General features: G+C 38.7%; 2 protein-coding genes across 3 annotated transcripts in view; both read left to right on the top strand.

Moving 5' to 3' along the window:
- scube1 (signal peptide, CUB domain, EGF-like 1) overlaps positions 1-4,697 on the top strand; it is a 64,088-nt gene extending 59,391 nt beyond the window's left edge. For both annotated transcript variants that reach the window (XM_082167069.1, XM_082167070.1), the window contains 6 exons: positions 630-797; positions 876-1,037; positions 1,121-1,318; positions 1,403-1,555; positions 2,277-2,356; positions 2,434-4,697. In XM_082167069.1, coding sequence (XP_082023195.1) covers positions 630-797; positions 876-1,037; positions 1,121-1,318; positions 1,403-1,555; positions 2,277-2,356; positions 2,434-2,586 — 914 coding nt within the window. In that variant the 3' untranslated portion in view covers positions 2,587-4,697. The remainder of the gene's footprint in view (positions 1-629; positions 798-875; positions 1,038-1,120; positions 1,319-1,402; positions 1,556-2,276; positions 2,357-2,433) is intronic.
- Positions 4,698-5,632: 935 nt separating this feature from the next.
- mpped1 (metallophosphoesterase domain containing 1) overlaps positions 5,633-22,968 on the top strand; it is a 36,263-nt gene continuing 18,927 nt past the window's right edge. The window contains exons 1-4 of the mRNA XM_082167100.1: positions 5,633-5,789; positions 6,843-7,224; positions 8,016-8,197; positions 19,036-19,261. Of these exons, the coding sequence (XP_082023226.1) occupies positions 7,058-7,224; positions 8,016-8,197; positions 19,036-19,261 (575 nt within the window). The 5' untranslated portion in view covers positions 5,633-5,789; positions 6,843-7,057. The remainder of the gene's footprint in view (positions 5,790-6,842; positions 7,225-8,015; positions 8,198-19,035; positions 19,262-22,968) is intronic.

The following is a 22,968-nucleotide window of genomic DNA, read 5'->3' as shown; positions in this document are numbered from 1 at the left end:
AATGTTTACTCATATTTGTGTCGCAGTGTCATGATGCTTGTTCAGTTGACTTCATTGAAGTCACTTTGGTTGTAGACCCCTTTGTAGCATTTAAAAAAAAAAAAAAATACTTCAAACAATCTCATGAGACATAACTGATGAACATCATGAGACACTTCTCTGTTTATCTAGTTATTTTGCCAAATGCTCTGGTTGTGCATTTAAATACATTGGTAGTGAGTGGAAACAAGGGCTATGAAGCTCCAGAAATGACAAAAGCACCATTAAAGTAGTCTAGACAACTTGTTTTCTGTACTCAGTAAGTCTTATAAAGCTATCTTGATAATCTTTGTAAATTCCAGACTGGAATTTACATTGTTTTTCTCTTTGGTTGAACTATCCCCTATTTTCATAAATAAAAAAAATGAAGAAAAACAAAAACACAAATACACTACTGTTCAAAATATTTTTTTAAAGACGGGAGTAATGATGCTGAATATTCAGCTTTGCATCACAGGAATAATTTACATTTAAAATTATATTAACTTGGAAAGCAGTTATTTCATCTTGAATGGTAGTGCATAATCAAAATAATCTTGTTTTATTTGTTAAATGCTCAAAATACTCAAAATGTCATTCTCTGGTTGTAGGCCAGTGCCCTGCCGGTCAGTTCTCTGCTGATGGTTTCCGCCCGTGCCAGCCGTGCCCGCTGGGCACCTTCCAGCCTGAGCCGGGCCGTGTGCTGTGCTTCCCCTGTGGAGGAGGACTCTTGACTAAACACACGGCCAGCACGTCCTTTAGAGACTGTGAAGCCAAAGGTATGATTCAACACTGCAAAATAGGCACATTTCTTATGTCCATATTGACTTTGTATTTTCCCTTCCCCATATTTCTAGTTCACTGTGCTCTTGGGCATCATTATAATGCCAGCACGCACCGGTGCATCCGTTGTCCGGCTGGAACTTACCAGTCTGAGTCCGGACAGAACTACTGCATCACCTGCCCTGGAAACACCACTACAGATTTTGATGGAGCTAACAATGTATCTCACTGCAAAAGTAAGGCAGATATATGCAAATCCATTCACAGATCCCATGATAAGCAGTGAATTCACAGGTTTGTCTGTTCTCATCCCTTGCAGATCAGCTATGTGGCGGTGAGCTGGGAGATTTCATGGGCTACATCGAATCTCCCAACTATCCCGGTGACTATCCATCTAATGTGGACTGCGTTTGGACCATTAACCCTCCGAACAAGAGGCGCATCCTTATTGTTGTACCGGAGATCTTCCTGCCCATTGAGGATGAGTGTGGGGATGTTCTGGTCATGAGGAAAAGTGGTATGGTATACCTGTCATTTTGGATGCTAGTTCATTATTGCAAGCAGGAATGCAAATTATTGAGCTCCTCTTCTCTCTTTTTAGCCCTGCCCACTTCCATTACAACTTATGAGACATGCCAAACATATGAGCGACCAATCGCCTTCACCTCCCGTTCACGCAAGCTGTGGATCCAGTTCAAATCGAATGAGGGTAACAGTGGAAAGGGATTTCAGGTTCCGTATGTCACTTATGATGGTAAGTTACAGATACAGTCCAAACACAACCACATGTAGCCACACACATTCACATACTACATTCGATGTAGCCCATGAAATCTCATTTTTGCCCACTGTCGCTCACTGGATATTTTCGGACCATTCTCTATAAACCCTAGAGATGCTTGTGCATGAAATCCCAGTAGATCAGCAGTTTCTGAAGTACTCAGACCAGCCCATCTGGCACCAACAACCCTGCCACGTTCAAAGGCCTTTATTCCCCATTCTGATGCTCAGTTTGAACTTCAGCAGATCGTCTTGACCATGTGTGCCTAAATGCATTGAGCCGCTGCCATGTGATTGAGATGGTCCTCACTGCAGAACACGAAATCCAGGGGGAGGAGTTTGATCCAGATCCAACTCCTCCCACCTTACATATACCTAAACCTACCCATCTCCACCCCCTGATCCCTAAACCCACCCCTAAACCTACCAATCTCCACCCCTTAGATCTGGATCCAACTCCGCCCCCTAGATCTCGTGTACTGCAGTGAGGTGCTACTGATGTGATTGGCTGATTAGACATTTGCGTTAACAAGAAGTTGAACAAGTGTACCTAATAAAGTGGCCAGGCATTTAGACAGCAACTACACAAACGAGATACATTAAACATTCTGTAAATTGTAAAAAGTTATTCATGTACATAAATAATATACTACATTTATTAATATCAGTTTGTGTTTGTGTTTTTGTCATTATAGAAGACTACCAGCAACTTATAGAGGACATTGTTCGAGACGGTCGACTTTACGCCTCAGAAAACCACCAAGAGATATTAAAAGTGAGCATTTATTTAAGTAGCTGTCATCAGACATAACTTTATATTCCTCTTTTAATGGCTCGTTTCTCTGTTTTCAGGATAAGAAGCTGATTAAAGCTCTGTTTGATGTGCTGGCCCACCCTCATAACTACTTTAAATACACCGTGCAGGAATCAAAGGAGATGTTTCCACGTTCCTTTATCAAGCTGCTACGCTCCAAAGTCTCCAGGTTTCTACGGCCGTATAAATAGAAACCCGAACATTTCTTCCACGACCCCGGCTCTATCCCCATCTCTCTTCCTGTCTTTTCTCCACTAGCTCCCAGAAGGCCTAACTACTGCAAGAAGATAAAGACGTTTGGCCTTCTTCCTGTCTGAGATTTGTCCATTTGTCCCTTTTTGTCTTTGTATGTTTTTGTTTGCTAATATTTATGTGCTTGATTTTGCAAAAGCCCTCTTTGGATGTTTGATATCTACAGTATATATTTGTAAGTGTGTGTGTGCGTGTGCGTGTGCGTGTGCGTGTGTGTGTGCGTGTGTGTGTGTGTGTGCGCGCGCGTGTCTGCGTGTAAACAAAATTATGTGCAAGCTTATGGCTTATTAGGACACTTACAGACACACACAGATATATATATTCTTGTTTGGAAAAGGTTATTTTCATGCCCCTGATGTGCACAAGGGGTTTTAATATCCTAGTGCACTTAAAGTTAGTGGTTACTTAATGAGAAAGTAATCACTTTCTGTTCTTACCACAAAAAAATTAAATACAAAGCCAGACAAGTGAAAGATAAAATAAAAAAAAACAGGATAAAAGACAAAAACTACCTGTCAGTATGAGAGTTAGAGTTACGTGTACGTTGTTTAACTAGTATTTGGAGCTTCAACTGCACTTGAATTTTATATTGTAGAGAATAAGGAAATATAAGTTGCTTTTTTCGTTGTTGTTTTGGTTTTTGTTGTATAGAGATGTTTTACCTTGGTTGTAGAAACAAGAAATGTCCGTACTGCCCCTCTACAGGGATACAGAAAGATATTCTCACCTCTCCCTCTCCTGAAAACAAAACACACTTCATAATAATCTCAGTTTAATATCAGAAAAAGTATTAATGTTGAAGTGCCATCTGGTTTTATTGGGTTTGTACCCAGCTTGACAAGTATAAGATTAATTTCTATAAGATTACATGATGCAATGAGTTTGTCATTAACCTGCGATTTAGATTTTGAGAAAATTTTGAGAAATTGTAAATATGGTGATCATTTTTTTTTTCTTGAGCTTGTTGTGTCATAAAACTCATGGAAATGGTGAAGAGTTTATTCAGAACAACAAAGAACTCCATTTTGGATTTAGAGATGGTGTATTACATAGTTATATCATATCTATTACATAGTAATTGCATATCACCTTTGTGCTGTGCACAAAGACACATATTTTGCTCTTGTTGTTGTTGAACTGTGGATGAAGACTAGAGGCTGTTTGTTGAACTGATGTCATACCTGAAGTATGTGAAAAATACCCATCACAATTAAATCAATTCACACAACCACATACATCTAGATGAGCCATAAAGTCACTGAAATACAGATAATATTACCTGTCATTTTACAGTGTTCTGCGTTGTTTTGCATATATTCCAGTTTGGGAGGGAGGGGCGGAGTGATCATTCTAAAGCTGCTTTGTTATATGAGCACTTATTAATGCTTGTATTTGTAATATCCACATATGGACAGGGAAACACATTCGCTCATGCATCGAGCATAAATAATCATACATTCATGCATGTACACACAAATGCTGTAATACATATTATGCTAGCACAGTAATTTATGATTTGTGAGATAACCGCAGGTTGTAGTTGATCTTTTGTGTGTGTGCGTGTGTGTGTGTTAATCACATATTGTTGTCTCATTTGATTACTAAAGCAAAGGCATGTGACTGTTTGAGGAACTGTTGCCATTAGCAAAGAAGAAGAATGTGTGACATACAAAAGCACACAATTTTCACAAAATACACACACAAACACACACCTCGATGGCTTCACACACAGATTTAAGTACTTTTCCCCTCAGACGGAGAGAGTGACTCAAGACTGCTGCTGGTGTGATTTGTAAGCTTTATGAATACAGATGTGTAAATGATGTTCAAATGTTAGTGTTGTGTTTTTTTTTGTTTTTTTAAGTTAATATTTACAGTAGAAGGAGACAATATGCTGGGGAAGGTCACAGTCTGACATCCACAATGGTGAATGACCACATTTCAGAAGAATAAACAATTCAGCAGTGTGAAATCAACCCCAGAAGGTGTGTAGAAGAGAATGGGAACTATTGTTAAGACCTCACATTATTAATAAATCATTCAAATCTCACGCTGTTTGTTGTGCCGTTGTCTTTCATTTAAATCAATTGTTGCTTATTCTCATTATTAATGTAGCCTATTAGTTAAATCTTTTTTTTTTAAAGAGGAAAATTGACCCTTCTGTCAACTAACGCCATTTTGAATGATTTGTCGTCCTCTTGTGGTCATATTAATATAGGCCTATCATCAAAAATCATGCCGTTTTCTCCCCACAAAGGGGCAGTGTGGACCAAGATTTTTGCTTTTCAAAATATTTGAACTAATTTGAAAACTAAAAAGGTTGTTATTCATGTTTCAGAATTAAAATTGTAACTACCACACAGCTATGACATAGCCTACGTTTTAGTATATAGTATGATTAAGGTTTAAAATGCCACTACTACTTTAATATGGCATGCAGATCAAGGTCAGACAAAAATACAACCTTTGATTAGACAGCACAGATATAGATGGCACTGGCAGAGATATAATATATATATATATATAATAAATAAGCCATCCTCTGACTGAAATAACTGACCTGACGGATGGGGCTTGTCACGTGAATATTAATTACGTGACGTTTACCTTTACTGGTTGGTTGGATGAAAGGGAGACATTGGTCAAGCGGAAAGACGGTGTATACAACTATGAAACGTCCAAAAGTAATTTTAAGTGTATACAAAAGTGCCCAACAAGATTGTAACATTGATTAGCGTTATTATGTTGAAAGGAATATCGACTTGAATATTATAATGCTTTCCTCTCGAATGGCGCCAATGGGTTCTGTGAAAACAATTCATCAACAACAAACGGGTCTGTTAGCAATAGTAAAAGGTTGGCTTATGATTATTAATGAAGTTACATGAAGCTCCAAGCCATAGTATGATTCGCCAAGAGGAGGGGAGAAAGATCCAGAGCAGCGCGAGGGGGAGTGTCACACACACACACACACACACACACGCTCGCATACCGGGGCACCACGCGACTCCAGTTCAAACAAACCAGCGCGAGCCTCTGCAAACAGGAGCCGCTGCGTTTTCACGCTCTTGCCGGTTATGCATTAGTCTTTACCTGCACATCTCCGAAAACACACTGGCGTGAGACTCTTGAGTTTGAAAAGGTAAGTATATTTCTGGTATGTAAATCAGCACCGCATATATTTTGAATATGCATGAATTAATATGTATAAGAGAGTGCGCTGTTATAAATGATGCTCGTCTGTTTGGAAAGAAGAGACAGTTACCATAGATACAGTCAATTCTTGAATACTTGTTAAACATGAGTGATTGATTTTTGGCACTGATATTATATTATGTGCTGGTTTTATTCCTTCTCATGTTTATCTGGCAAAGAACACCTTGCAAAATTAAACTCAATGAAAAGCAAATTATCATGCAATCTAGCCAATCAAACTGGTAGTTCGTTTTGGCTCTTTTTTGTGAACCATTGTTATACTAACAGTAAAATTGCCAACAAGTATGTGGGAATACATTTTTGGACATGATACCATGTTAATAACATGTTTTTTGACATAGCATGGTAGATATTCTTTGAAATACTACAGTTTATCAATATGGAAATCATTCAGTATCATGATATATATAAGTGCCTCGTGATTCCATCACTTTACTATATGGTACCATCACATTACTTTTTTTTTTTTTCTTTTTTTTTTAGTGCTTAAAGCTTTTGTCCCACATAGTTTTACTTAGTGTGCTTAGTCATCATCCATCCTTTATTAATTGTTATCGTTATTCTTTTCACACACAATTTTTTTTTCTGTTTTCTGCATGGTTTGAGCACTTATGCATTTCTCAAGGAATGGAGTAAGCTTTCAGCATTTTCCCTACTTGTTATTTCAGTTCAAAAATAACATTTTAGCTCCCCTTTCTTTCACGGGGCTTTTGTGTCCTCTTTCCTCCCAAACAATTGTCTCTGTTGCATCGCATCCTTTTTTTCCCCTCCCGTCTTGAAAGTGTAGGGAACTCTATTGTTAGATATAGAAATCGTGACAGAATGGTTACCATGGCTTTGTGTAAGATCTCGGCGCTAACACACAGGAGAGTGGGACATACCGCCGCCAACCGGGCGTCTGATTGTGGGTTTTGATAATATGCCTCTGTCACCACTCACATCTCCCTTTATCTTGTATCTCGTACCTTTCTTCCCTCAGGTGTATTGTGATTGAGGGGAAGCATGCAGGCTCTCTATCCCAGCAGCAGAGGCGTACGGTGGGCCAGCCACTGAATACGGTCCTGGACATCCCAAAGACTTGCACAAGACAATCTGATCCCAGCTAAAGTGCAATCCTATTAAGCACACACCACCGGACAAGCGCGTGTGTGTAAGAGAGGAAGAGATCGTGTGTGTGTGTGTGTGTGTGTTGCCATGGCTTTCACACTTTCGGAAATCATGGCTGCCCGACGACAGCAGCAACAGTCTCAGAGAGGAGGAAGAGGAGTGGTAGAGGTGGACGAATACAGCTCCAACCCAACTCAAGCCTTCACCTTCTACAACATCAACCAGGGTCGCTTCCAGCCGCCACACGTCCACATGTAAGAAACTCACATGTGCACATTTGGTATGGGTCACTATGGTTGACTAGTTGTGTATTTCATTTTTAAATAAGATTTTTAGCAGAAGCTCTTTAATTTGCACGATGACAGCATGATTTGCATGTTTGCATGTTAAAACTCACCTTTTAAAACAACACTTCTACAGCCATGCGCATTTAGACGGACATGTTTGGGTGTCAAGTCAAAATTCATGCTGTTTTTTAAGCAGCTTACGCCATGAGCGTTGTGTTTTTTTAAGATACCAAATGTTTCCTATGAAATGCTTCAAGTTGGGTTCATGTGAATATGGAGAATATGAGTTATTCAGGGATTCCTTAAAAGAGACTAGTTTGTCTAATTGTTCAGAGAAACAACTAACTAGTTGCTTTTGAAAATATGTGATTTTTTTTTCCATTTTTTTTCAGATGTGCCATATTTCATTGTTTCATTGTTTCTCTTTTTTATTTATTTATTTATTCATGCCATTTTACAAAGGAAAACAGGTCACAGCTATTATTATGTTTATGAATATCTGTGAGTGTGTACCTGTGTGTGTGTGTGTGTGTGTGTGTGTGTGTGTGTGTGTGTGTGTGTGTGTGTGTTGTTGGTAGAGTCTGTGTGGTCGACCCAGTAGGAGATGCTCTAAAGTGGGCCATTCTTATTCAAAACTCTGCCGTGTCCCTCAGAGACCCGTTTCTGCCAACGCAACTGTTTAAGTCGCCAGAGAACGATATATAACCTTATTTATTCCCACTCCTCTCTCTCCTCTCTCTCCCTCTGTCTATCCACAGGGTAGATCCGTTACCCCATGACTCCCCCAAGCCCCCGGGCTACACTCGGTTCGTCTGCATCTCCGACACACACTCGCGCACTGACACTATTCAGATGCCGTACGGTGACGTCTTACTGCACACTGGAGACTTCACAGAGCTCGGCCTGCCCAGCGAAGTCAAGAAGTTTAACGACTGGCTCGGTGAGAGGTTTTTTTTTTATTTGTTCTCTTCCTTAAAAAACTTTTGCCAGCTGTTTGACTCAAAATTGGATAATTATTTTTTTTGCAATACTTTTATGGATCACTGCATCATTTGACTAATTCTGCATATCTTTAAGCCATTTTCTGCACTGATTTTGTGGATTTAAATGATAAAATATGTTAAGAGAACTGCAGTCTTACTCTTAGCAACAACAAAAAAAAAGAGTTAAATTAAGAACATGCAAGATATGTGGGATGTGTGTAGCTTTGTGAATGATGCATGTTCAAATTCTACAGAAGCCTAGATCTTTTTAAAAAGGAGTTCATGCACTATGAAAACATACAGTACCAGTCCATATAGGCTTATTGGAAACAGTTCATTCTAAACTTTCACAGATTTATGATTTCATCTTTATGCTTTTACATGTCAACAGTTATGTTTATAAAGCCTGTTTCATAAACTCATGATATCAACTTGACCTGCCCAGTTCACACCATGTAATAAGGCAGAAATAAAATTGAGAAAAGAGACGCAACATTAAAATATTTAATTTATCACCATTCAAGATTTCATATTTCTATTTTATTACATTTTTTAATTTTATGTAACATTTTATAAATTAAATGTTATATAATTTTATTCAGATTATTATAATTGTATTATTAATATCACTATAGGAAATAAAGCACGGAGATCTTTCAACATAGACGTTATGAGAAATCTTGAAAAGATACCTTTTTGAAGTAACAAGCTTTGATAAAATAATTTCAAAATATTGCAGTGAATTTGTGAAGTCCTTTTATCACAAGCAGAATATCTAGAGGTCATAGTCATGATGTTTTGCATGCTTTTTTATTTATTCATAACTTATTGTACACATGTGCATGTCCAAAAACTATGAGAGAGGCTCAGTAATAAACAGAATAGTGAAGATGACTGGTGTTGTTTGAGGAGAGGGAATAGAAAGCAGGAGATCTGGATAGATGGATGGAGGTTAGTCAGCGGGGTGCAGAAGACACCAGTCAGATTAAGACTGTCGCTCGGGTGTCTCATCCTCTTTCCCGCTATTGATTCTCTGCTGTCCTGCCTCTCTCTTTCTCTCTGGCACGCCGTCCCTGTGCCAAAAAGGAAGTTCGCGTGTTTGTTCTCGCGTTTGTCTCTGTATAAATATTTATAACGTGATTCTTTTTCTCATCTCTGAGTCTTTGCACCTGTGTCTGAGAGAACTCGCTGCGCACATGCTTCCTTTATCCAGCAACAATCCTCAGAGATATGATTTACTTTTTACCTCACAATACTTTAAAGTGTGTTCCAACACACAGTCACACACACACTATCGCATGTACTTCCTCATATGGTGATGCTCTTAACTCTAACCTAGTCTCAAGGCCTTCTTGTCAGTTTTATATTTTTCTCTTTCACTTTGACACTCTGATGTTTGCGAAATCTGTTCCCTCTCTTTTTGTCTGGGATCTTTGAGACTGCTTGTCATGTCAGCCTTAATATTTTAGCCAGTTTGGGTTCTTCAATAATGGAGCATCACCTTAGACCCTTAAAGTAGGTGTGGTAATGCAACACAGCATTAATGCAACTCGAAGGAGGTGTGGAAGTGCGTGAAAAATTGTTTATTTATTTAGTGGATAACATGGATTCCGAAACCTAGTTATAATGTATATAAACCTACAACAGAGGTTTACGGAGTAGCTTGGTAAACTGGTGTTATGTGTCCTAGTTGTTTCTATATTGTGTGTTTTAGCTCTGCTGGAATGGGGAAAGAACAGTGATGTGTCATAGCGATTGAAGATATCTGTCTTGACTCTTGTGTGTGTTTATATAGACAAAAACATTGCGAAATGGATTGCCGTGGACTGTAGGTGAGTGATAGACTTGCGTTCACAGATAGGGAAATAAACTAAAGTCTTTTAAAGACACTTTTGGTCTATTCACCAATGTCTATTTAATGATTTTTATCTTTTCTATCTCATATACACCAGTCATCTTTCTTATTCTGATACACACACACACACACACACACACACACACACACACACACACACACACACACACACACACACACACACACACACACACACACACACACACACACACACTGACTACCATTCAAAAGAAGTTTGAGGTTGGTAAAATGTATTGATTTTTTTTTTTTGATAAGTCAATACAGGAAAAACAGTAATATTGTGAAATATTATTACAATTTAAAATAACATTTGCATTTTAATTTATTTAAAAATGATAATTTATTCCTGTGATGCAAAACTGAATATTCAGCAGCAATTACTGCAGTTTTCAGTGTCACATGATCCTTCAGAAATCATATATAATAAGCTAATTTGCTGCTCAAGAAACATTATCAATGTTGGAGACAGTTATGCTTTAGGGAAACTGTTATACATTTAGTTTTTTTTAGGATTCTTTGATGAATTGAGAAGAACAGCATTTATTTGAAATAGAAATTTACATTATATAACATGTTTACTGTCATATTTAATACGTCCTTGTGGATTAAAAGTATTAAGAAAAACAAACAGTTCACATCCTTAATAATTATATTTTCGTTACTCGTCATTTGACCATTTGACCACAGACCGACCACTGTTGTGACCCATTCTGAAATGTTAATGGCCATTCAGTGCCTGTTTTATCATGTATTTTTAAATCTATTTGTGAAGAGAGCTTTTTTGGCATTTGACTAGATGACAAAAATGTTAATCTTTCATTAATTTTAAATACTAAATGATTTCAGCTTTGTCTCATCTGCCCAAACAGGTCATTTGAACTACGTACAGATGTTCATGAATTAACAGTCCTATTGTATGAATGCGTAGCAGAAGTGTAGGAGCGCAGTTTCAACTTTGTGATTTTAAGCAGATCTGTATCTTCACTGGTCTCTGTGTGTTTATTGGTCGTGAATAATTTGTATTTGCTTGCTGGACAACTGTGCTGGCATGAGAAACCTAGCTTGTATCTTCCCCATGTATCCTTCAGGATTACACCGGCCGGAGAACATGCTTGAGGATCTTTTCTTGCAAGAACTGCGTAAAAGAAATTCCCTAGTACAACCTTTCTGGGGGTCATAGTCATGACTGAAATCTGCTATAATAATAAATAATAAATCAATAGCTTTAGTAAGTTATGTCTGTGCGGACAGTGGTAGTCCAGTCCAATTTAAGAAGTTTGCTTGCTAAGGCTTCACAGGTGTTTTCTGAGAGTTTATTAAGATAATGTGCGCATAGGTGAGGCTGAATTTTAAGGATGAATCTGTTGTTGCATTGTTTCTCACTGTAAGTCATTATGTGCAGAGAACTAGAAGTAGATATTATTCTTTCTTTCTCTCAGGTCAGGAAGGTTTGGTAGTTCCCCGTCTTGTTCTGTCCTGTCCACATAATGAATAATAGATTAGCCCAATGGTGATGTGACAGTTGCGTGGGCTGTGTGAGATGTGTGTTCGAGTGTGTGGGGTGGAAGAATCTTGGGAGAAAAGTTTATACCTTTCTCACTCCCCCCCCCCCCCCCCCCCTCTCCTCTCAACTTTGGAATTTTCCCTCCATTCTCTCTCTCTGGTCTGTATCTGGAGAGAAAACCGTCATGAAACTTTAATGTGCTCTCCCTTTTTCTTGCTTCAAGCTCTACGGCTCTTTTTTTCAGCTTTTTTTTTTTTTTTACCCTTGGATGGGTTTAGTCAGCTGAAGGTTTAGCTGTGGATTATTAACAAGGAAGCTTGACACTGCTTTACGGTTTTTCACTTAAAGTGTAAAACACAATCTCAGGCATAGATTCAATCTTTGTGTAGTTTTGTGGCTGAATACAGTGTGTCTATGGATCTATGTATATGGCATATCATTTGTTTACTACTGTAACTAATCTTAATATCTTTTTCATCTTATTGCTTTCTTAAAGTCGGCATGAAACAGAAGTTGTGATTAATCTTTTATTTCGTATTGTGACGTATATCTGAGTTAGGCGGCTTCTTGAACAAGAAAAAATGTTTGCTGGGACATGATTTTGTCCATCGGTGGCAATTGATTGGATCGTCGGACCATTATGGTTTTTCTATTGGTCGATCTCGTGTGAGTGACAGGTTGTTCCGCCCTCACTCTGTAAAACTGTCATCAGAAGAAAAGAGATGTTGCTGATGGAGGGGGAGTTATTTTGATGTAAGAGTACAGGGGCACATGATTAAAAAAATTAAAAAATAATAATGATGTTCACGGGTAAATAATTTATAATAAATACTGCAATATTCCGTAAAAAAATACAATAAGAATTGATCATTTTGATTTCATGGTGACTTCTTTAAAATTATTAATTATTTACCTGTATGATTATAAAAAAAAATCTCATTTTGAAGAATGTATTTCTCTTTTCCATGCCATGACAGTGTCCATGACCTGTCAAGTTTCAACATGGAATAAAAGCACTATAATGCTTCAGGTATTTTGAAGTATGATTTGGAGCAGACCAACATTTTCTTTACCAAAAAATCTAGTTTTTATGGATTTCTCCACAGAACAAAATTACTGCGTACAGTGGAGTAAATATGAGAAAATTTTCAGTTTCAAGAAGCAAGAAAATAACTAAATGAATTACTGTATCATTGTTTTATGTACAGTTCTATACAAACTGCCAGTTTTATATACAGATTCAGTTTATGTTCCTACCTTGTGTGTGTGTGTGTGTGTGTGTGTGTGTGTGTGTGTGAGAGAGAGAGAGAGAGAGAGAGAGAGAGAGAGAAACGGATTACTTATGCATGAGTGGATGTTGTGTGTGTCTGTGTGTGTGCTTGTTATAATACTGTGTGTTTACATTTCACATGGGCACATGAAGAAACACAAAGAACACCTACACCGGTTGTGTGTTTGTGCATGTTCGCAGAAAGATTCTTCACTTCACTTCTTCAAAGCGTCACTGTTTTCGGTTGAGCCGGGATTATGGACTAAAAAAGATCTAAAAAGAAGGAAGAGGGTGAACCGAAGGGTTGAAACAAGTGAGAAGCTTGAACTAAATAAATCAAATGTCACAAATATGCTTTAAAGGGGTCATATCATGAAAAAATCAAATCTTCCTTGATCTTTTGAAATAAAAGCATTCGATGCACTATGAAAACATGAACTCTTGCTGTTTTTCAGAACGCAGTCCAAAAAGACCGTCTATGGAAACTAAGCTGAAAAAAAAAAAACTTGGTCTGTGCTTCCTTAACTTTAACATCAGATGAATGCATGGTCTCCCACATCTGATATTCACAATTTGAATGGCACATTTCCACACAGATTGTTTTCTGAATCTTTTTTCAGTGTAATTTACTGTAGGCTTTGGCCATGAAAAATTAGGAGGCCAAAAAAGCTTTAAATGGGGGAAAAACTAAATTCTGTTTAAAGACAAATTATTTTATTGGTTCAAATAGGCAATTTCTACCCTTTAAATATAAAGGGCATTTCTTTACAATTTGGCCACCTGTAAAATCAACCAATCAGCATCACCGCAGCCAGGGTCTTCGATTTTGATCCCATCTACAGTTTGTTCTTACAGAATTTTTTTTATGAAAAACGAACTAAACATGATTAATCGGCATCATTGTGTAAAAAAGTCAGAAAAGAATCTGTTAAAACCCATTAAAAGATGTATATTAACAGAAACTTTGTAAAGAGAGGCAGGCATTTTCATATTCTTTTTAATGTATTGCAGAGACATGAATTATTTATCCAATGAATACACTGCAAAACGCAACATGACAGCCTGACAGTTTTACCTGAAGAATGAGATGGAAACTGAAATGTTTTTGTCTTTTGCTTAAAATTGTCAAAATCTGTACTCTAAAGATCTGTGGTTGTCCATTTATATTTCACAATACACCCTGATTAAATTTAATTTGTGTAAAATGCACAGTTATGCCGTTGGCAGATACTTTCTCAGTCAGCCAACTTACAAGAAAGTGCACGTATCACGTAGGTGGCAAACGTCTCGCAGAACGTCTGCAGCATCAAACACACACACACACACAGTGTGAGACAGCTCCATAATCCTCTTGAATGAGCTCTGAATTTTGGAGGTTGGAGGATTTGCTCCATCAAAGTCCAAAGACCACCCACCAGAACAGAAATGACAATAGCATTCAAATCCGGACACTTCCTCTGGGCTTATGCACCTCTAAAGCCCTTATTTTAACGGTCCAGAGCACACACACACACACACACACACACACACACACACACACACACACACGCACACACACGTCAATGCTGCAGCTCAGAAGACATGTTAAGAGTGAGACGTTTTATATGGCAACTGCTTGTGTGTGTGTGTGTGTGTGTGTGTGTGTGTGTGTGTGTGTGTGTGTGTGTGTGTGTGTCTTAAGTTGTTGAACATGCTATTCTCGCTGCACGTTTGCCTCTGTGTGAGCACGCACGGGCCTGCATTCATCCACTTTAATTGCACTCTTTTTGAAGTGAAAAGAACAGAAGCTGTCTGTCAGATTCACAGTGAAATTTAAGCTATTGCCGCCTTGAAAGTGCTTTTGAAATCAAAGACAAAGAGCCCAAGAAGATAGAAACTAATAACAACAAGCAGCGCACACTCGTCCGTGTGTCCGGATTAGGCATTTTGGGCTGAAATCGGCATGCTTTTTTCTTTTCCATTTCCCGCTCCTCCTCATCACAAAAGCTTTGGGCTCGTCTTTTCCATCCTCCCTCTTGCTGGCGTTTTGTATTTGTGTGATTGATTGCTTCCAAAGACTTTTTTTTTTCTTTTTTCTTTTTTTTTTGCTTTGTGTTTCTAAGAGAATGACTCCATTGTAAAATGGTGATTCTCTCTGTAATTCTGCCTTTTGAAGGAGTCTGGCCATTTGTGGAATCTATATGAGAGAGAAAGGGAGCGCGAGAAGGAGAGAAAAGAAAGGCAATGAGTACACGTAGATGAACATATGCACCGGGAGATTTTCACACTTTTGCAGTGCCTACACATGTACGTGAAACCGATGGTGCACAACATAAACACGACATGGAATTTATCTCTTTTTTTTTTTATGCGAGGACACACATAAACAAATGGCTGTATGTTGTGAGAAGAGAACATAGACGAATAGAAGGAGAACTGTGGGGCATGATCCCAAAATACAGGGTTATGGATGGCATTGAAAAACAATGCAACTAAAAAGGACAGAATGCTCAAGAATACCAGTTTTTTCTTATCATAGTCGCAATGTTGCCCATTACAGTTCGGCACAGGCATCAGAACTACATCTTCTCATAGTAGATCTTCTTGTGTGTGTGTGTGTGTGTGTGTGTGTGTGTGTGTGTGTGTGTGTGTGTGTGACGGGGGGAATTCCTTCTTCACACATTTTATAAGCTCTTCATGAGTTCTCAGCTGGTCAACACACCATCATATGTAGGCTACGCACATACACAGTATTGTTTTGGATGTTCGGTAAGTTCCGTCTCAAAATAGGCTATACGTCATAAAAGCCGACCAATCAGGTTGTGAGCATATCCCTATGCCTTTAGGTTCGGTGATAAAAATGCCAATCTGAACGCTAAGCGGACCAGGACTAAATGATGGTCTGGACCAAACGAACCAAGCCAACCGAACTACAAGTGTGAACAACACCCTTAGTCCTGGCCCGCTTAGCATTCACTTTAAATGGCATTTTAACACTGAATCTAAAGATACCGAACCTAAAGGCATAGGGACATGTTCACAACCTGATTGGTCTGCTTTTATTACGTATCTTTCGCCACAGAACTTACCGAATATCCAAAACAATGCTGTGTGCTGAGCTAAATGCGCTCGTTGTGTGTGCGTAGCCTACATGGTGTGTTGACCAGCTGCTTTCAGGGGTCTCGGTCCGCTTGTTTGGTGTGCACCAGGGTTCAGATTGCACTTATTCAAATGAACCACACTAACAGAGCAACCGCACCAAGGTTTCGTTTTAATCAAACCAAATATGTCAAGTGTGAACACCCTAATTGAGCATAAGTTCTGTGTCTACTATAGGTATAAGGTAGTTACATTGATTCCAACATGGCCAGCCATTACATTTTTTGTCAGTCTATCTGTTTGCTTATCTGCCTATTTATTAATTTAAAGACATTTGCTTGCTTTTGCATGCTAAACCAATTTGAATATAAGGTTGGGTCTTGAAGCAAAATCAGTTGAGAACCACTGAAGTAAAGTACAATGCTAAGACCAATCAGAATGAAGTATTCCTTGCAATATAGAGGGTGTCTTGACAGGTGTCTGAAAAATTGATGTTGTATTATGAAGGGTTTGACATGCATTAGAAGATATGAACTCTCTAAAATCTGCTTAAAAATCAAATCAGATCACAGTAAAGCAAACGACTGAGTTGAGCAAACATGAAAGATATCAGAGCTTTGCCTCTGGAAGGAGGCTTTAAATCTGCAAGACTCCTGTGCTGATTCTTGTAAAGCATCTGCCACGGACACATAAAACTCACTCTTCATTTTTGTCCATGTCTTACTTTTACGATCATCTCCCAGCGATGGTAAAATTGTGCTTATGGACGCAGATTTTGAGAGGTGCCGTGGAGGTATTGTGTGTGTGTGTTAAGTGTCAGGAAAATTGCTGTTAAGTCACACGTTTTGAGCATAAGCATGTGCGAGGGACTGCGTGTGTGTGTGTGTGTGTGCTCTGTCAATTTTTTTTTTTTTTTTGCAGGTCCTCAAAACCAGAACCCCCCCACATCCTTCCCGCCCACAATTTAATTGCCGCTTTTCAGGGACACGCTTGACTGCGTAATTGTCAAAACACAGGCTGACTGAACTCTCCGTCACACCTCAAACCTTACACTTTCTGACGCATCTCATCTCTTTTATGACACTTTTCAAATAAAGGGAACATTTCCAGATGTTTGTCGTAATTTCGCCTCGGATCCGCAGGGGTGCGGGGAGAGCGATTCGGAGAGAGGAGATTTGTGGGGACAGACTGTCTTTGTGTTTGTCAGGCGTGGACAGGTTCGCTCCCCGGTGTGGTGAAAATTTTATAGAACCGTGAAAAAATGGAGATGGAACGGAACGAGTAATAATATTTGTGCATTTATTGATGTCAGATTTATGAAGTGCTATATTAATTTGCATTGTTCCAGAGAGGAACCGAAAACAAGTTCTTTAAAGGGATAGTTCACTTTGAAATTAATTTTTGGTATGTTTTAGCTTACCTCAAGGGCATCCAAGATGTAGGTGTCTTTTTTTCCGCAGTAGTTTTAATTTTGATATTTTGTCTGTCAGTCATATAATGCAGGTCTATGGTCACTGTCTCAAAGAGCATGCACAGAGTCCAAATTTAAACAATTCCCCGTCGTCCAAATTAAACAATTCCCCATCGTAAGTACACATTGATGGCCTAAGACACGAAACGAGCGGTTTTTGTGAGAAAACGAACAGTATTTATATCGTTTTTACCTCTTATACACAGCCATGTCCAAGTGATCTGATCTGACGTGTGCGCAGACTGGTGCATAGATATATATACACTAGATGGCGCCTTGTCTACGGCAGTTCATTGGAACGAATGTCTTTAAGGCGACATCTAGTGTATATATCTATGCACCAGTCTGCGCACACGTCAGATCAGATCACTTGGACATGGCTGTGTATAAGAGGTAAAAACGATATAAATACTGTTCGTTTTCTCACACAAACCGCTCGTTTCGTGTCTTAGGCCATCAATGTGTACTTACGATGGGGAATTGTTTCATTTGGACGACGGGGAATTGTTTAAATTTGGACTCTGTGCTTGCTCTTTGAGGTGGTGACCATAGACCTGCATTATATGACTGACAGACAAGAACGGTTTGACCTAAAAATATAAAAATTGAAACTACTGCGGAAAAAAAGACACCTACATCTTGGATGCCCTTGAGGTAAGCTAAAACATACCAAAAATTAATTTCAAAGTGAACTATCCCTTTAGAGTCCAGCATCATGTTCTGATTTACTGCGATGCATTCTGCTTGCCGAAAAACACAAAAGTGCCAATATCAACCAACTTAATACCTCAAGGAGAACGATGTAGCCCACCTTGTTGGCAGGCCCATGTGGCATCTGTGCCCACAGAAAGCAGCGCAGATTTTCTCTGTATTAGTCCGACTGTCATTTACAGTGCTACACATCCCCCTTCCCCTTATGTGCTCATTTATTAAATATTTTGGCTAATTCGACCATGCTTTTAGGTACCAATAAAAGTGCAGTCTCTCTAAGCTCTGTTTAACACTTATGACTGTGTTTAAATCAATTTAGAATGTTTTCTGCAAATTTTCCCTCAATTTCATGAAGAAAATGCAAATTTTGTCTGGACCTGCTGATTGGTTCAAGGCTTGTAAGTGAAAGGTCGCAGGTTTGAACCATACAAGGAGTAATCACTTGATCCTTGATCAAGACACTTTAGTCCAGATAGATTATTGCCGCTAAAGGGTTCCCACAGTGATGGAAAAAAAAAGATTTTTTTTTTAAAACAAGGATTTAATTGAGAATTAAAAAATGCTGGAAAATAATAAAATCTTCAGTAAAATCTAAAAAAGCCATGGAAATTGCTGTAGTGAAAATTGATTTTCTAGTTGTTCTTATCTCAGATCGGATACAATTTCTTTTGAGTGCAGTGTCTTCAAAATGAGTCAAAAAAGTCCTTATCTACGAACCACAAATCTAGGAAAGTTATGGAAATTTGTTAGTAAAAAAAAGGCGTGGGTGGAATCCCCACAGTTGCTTATCATGGCAACATTGCACGAAGGATGATAAATAATAAAATAAATATCATAACCCTAACAAAGGCACCGTATCATGACAGCTGTTTTCTCTTTCCTCAGGCACTCTGCCCTACGAGATAAAAATCGTTATAGCCGGGAACCACGAGCTGACGTTCGATCAGGAGTTTATGGCAGACCTGATAAAGCAGGATTTCTACTACTTTCCTTCGGCCTCCAAACTCAAGCCGGAGAACTACGAGAACGTGCAGTCCCTGCTCACCAACTGCATCTACCTGCAGGACTCTGATGTTACCGTCAGGGGTTTCCGCATCTACGGCTCACCGTGGTGAGTGTCTCTCTCTCTCTCTCTCTCTCTCTCTGTCTCTTGCGCACGCTTTCTCAAGTCTTTCTGTCACCGTGTTTGTCACCATATGTTGTTGTGTTGTCCCTTCCCCCTCAAGTCTTCCTCATTTTTCCCTCTTTCTGTCTTTCTCTCTTGTTAACACTTCTTTTGCCACCCCTTATTGTCCTGCGATTTACCTCTGTGCCAGTGTGTGTGAATAACTATGTGTGTTTGTTACTTGCAAGCACTGAATTCTAAGTATAAACGCAGATGTATTGTAAATGCATGCCAGGTAATTTTTATTTTTTTATTTTTTTATGAATTTGGCCTGTACAATAGTGTGTGTGTGGGTGTATTTTCTAAACTTGCAGGAGCAAAAATGTCCTTACAAGAATAGTAAACACAATGACACCACATGGAGGTGTCGCTAAAATGAAAAACAGATTCATATAGGAGCTAAATTATGTTTTCTGTAAATAAGAGTAAATGTGATTTAAGGTTTATCTCTAGTATTTTGTTTATATTAAAAGCAATAAATGTGAATAGATAAGACGCATTTTAATAGTAATCATGAAGTCTGATAATATGAATACATTTACAAATAATAATGTATTATTCATAGTATGTATAATATCTAAATATATGAATAATTTGTAAAGTTTAACAATTTATCATATAAAAATAAATTATAATAGTAATTTATTCATTGCAAATAGTTGTTGTTGTTGTTGTTGTTATCATCATTATTATTATAGCTATTTTATTTTTTTATTTATGGTTTATTTTTGTGATACGGGTTTGGTTTGGTACAACAATAGAGGTCTATGATATGCTCTCATTTTTATAGCTGTGTGTGTGTGTGTGTGTGTGTGTGTGTGTGTGTGTGTGTGTGTGTGTGTGTGTGTGGCTCATCTAAGGTGTGTTCACTGACAGATGGCTTCTGCAAATATCACAGTAAGCCCTTACATCAAAGTTGATAAATAAGCATTTATTCATGTGTTTGTGGCTTGTCAAGTTGATGGTGTTTACAACAGTCATGAACTCATGAGCTAGATTAAAACCTTCAAGTATTAATCCACTCCGATATGTCGCGACAGAAATCCTCATCTCATGCCAGTGTGCTCGTGTGTATGTGTGTTTACACCATGCAGACTTACGAAAACATAAGCACTGCTGAGATCTGGTAATAGCATTCCACCATAGGGGAAGGTGGACAGAAAGTGCGTCTCTGAGCTTCTCTCTCTCTCTCTCTCTCTCTCTCTGTCATTCCATCTAGTCCTACATCCATTTGTCTCCTCCTGTCACTGTAGAGTTGAAGACACTCTGCCGTACTGGGGCACAGTTGCAAAACTCTCATCTCCATGGAGATTTTGTTCTGGTGAAGTCTCCTGGATTTATGGGCCGAGTCCTGTGTTGCTGCGGGCGATGGCTGTCTGTGATCTGTGCAGCACTGCATTGCTCAGTAGAGTCTACTTTTTCTGCTTCTTCATCTACTGCTCTGTTCCCAAAGCTGTCTATTTAAAGACATATAAAGTGTCAAGGCTGTTTTAAATTGTAGGTTATGTATTTGGGCTGGCTTCTACGATACCTCGTTTTGGCCAGATTCTCATTACTGTATGTATTCTTCTTCACAGAAAAGAAAACCCCAGAGAGAATTACAACAAAAAATGAAAAACAAAAACAAATTATTCCAAATTAATTCTAAATCAGTCACTTTTGAGGTTCTGTTTCAGGGAAGAAGCTTAGAAGGCAGATGTCTATGTAGGCAGAAGAAGGCTATAGGCATGGAAAAGAGCTTATGTTGTCCATCAGATCACATCCTGTTCATCTCTTCATCTCTCTTTTCTCTTCTGGATCCAGTTCTTTCTTTTTTGCCTTTTAAGTTTACCTGCACTGTCAGGTAAAATGTGCAAAATTTGGACCTTTAGGGGAACAAAAGCTTGTCAATGGGACAGTACCCTGAAAGTAGTACCTTATCTAGCCTTAACGGGTGCATATTGGAACTATATACACCCTTAGATATGGTGCAAAAGTGTACCTTTTTTTGAGAAAGTTACCAAAACAACTGCAGCACAACAGAATGAAACAAACGTAGAGATCTTCAGCAGAAGCATCATGCTCATTTGTACCTGCTCTTTGTTTTTAATGTAAAGTGGATTTAAAAAAACTTACAATAGACTATCCTGCCTTACATTTGTATAAATAACTACTATGTAGTAAAAAAAGGTTATTTTAATCGTGTTCCTTATCTCTCCTAAGGGCTTTTCTCACTTGAAGTAGTTAACCCTGGATCATTCCAAACCCTGGGTAAATGGATTCCTGGGTTATCTTGCTTCACATTTCACAAGAATGCTCATAATCTGGGGTTTAAAATTACTCCTGGCTACTGAAGATGTCGTTTCGTTTCACACTAAATCCTGGGTTAATTTTTTTTATTTGCATATTTGCTGTGTCAGTGTCATTGATTGGATAAACTAGGCATGCAACCTGTTTGTATAAAGGTTCTAGCTTTGCACATTCTCATATTATATATTGCCGACTGCTTTCTAGTTTTTCCTGAATGGAAAAACGAAACGGTCTCTTCTTAACTGCAATTGTCGTGTTTTCTCTCACCATTTTAACAGTTTTCCCCTCAAATGCTGACACTACTATTTATACAATGCGTTGTGTTTTTTTCATGACTGTCCAAAGCATGTGAATATGAGGCACACGATTGGTTTAGTTATAACGTTCTAACCCAAGATAATTTCACACTGCACACGTTTGCTGGGTTAACACCGCAAAAGTGCTGCTAACCTCAGGTAAAAAGTGGTGCTAACTCCACTTCTAAATTACAAGTGTGAAGCGTTCCTTTACCCAGGGTTAAAGTCGAGGTTTAGAATGACAATAACCCGTGGTTTAAACCCTCCGAGAGGGTTGTTCCGTGCAGCTAAAACGCTAATTTAATACTTAAAATCACTAAAATTCCTCAATAGAAATGATAATAAATAAGAAAACATGAGAGACTAGTCAACCTAGTCGCTGTTGCACATCCCTGCTCGTAATCTGCGTGCTTTCACACACATGCTCACTCTCCTCTACCGGGCTAAATGAGATCTTGGCACGCTGCATTCTTTCCTAAATCCTGACTATTTGTCATACGGTGATTCTGGAATGAAAAGACCTGCATGGGGGAAACATGTGGCGTGTTTTTCTGTTCTGCTGACGCTAATGCAAGTTTACAAGTCATTTGTCATCCGCAGATCTGCAAATGCAGAGACGCGTGGTGCGTTTGTGCCTATTTGTGTGCGTGTGTGTGTGAGCTGGTGTGGGTGGATGAAGTATTAAGGATGGCTGTCCCTTTCAGAAGAGCGTGAAGCACAAACAATTGTGTAGGACCCGCTCTCAGCTAAACACACTCGCACGCACGCAGCTTAAACTTTCCCATGTATATGCGCTCATATGGACAGTTATGAATACAGTGATGCTTGGTGAACACAAACACATCCTGTGTGCCCTGCGGGGGGGTAGAAAGCTGATAGCTGAATGTTTATGCACCGGCAGTATAAGAGCAGGTAGAAGATAATCGGGAAAAGTGCATTTAAACTCAGGAGATTAAAAGGTTTGGCTTTGCCTTTGTATGCGCAAACTGTACAAAGTGAAAAGTGACATTTTTGGCCTTTTTGCTCTTTTATTGTAATAGTTTATAAGCATTGTCCTGCAGTATGTCA

This window comes from Leuciscus leuciscus (assembly GCF_965113295.1).
Source record: "Leuciscus leuciscus genome assembly, chromosome: 4".
Lineage (NCBI taxonomy): Eukaryota > Metazoa > Chordata > Actinopteri > Cypriniformes > Leuciscidae > Leuciscus > Leuciscus leuciscus.
The sequence above is the reverse complement of the archived record's forward strand: the minus strand, read 5'-3'. Positions and strand labels throughout refer to the sequence as shown.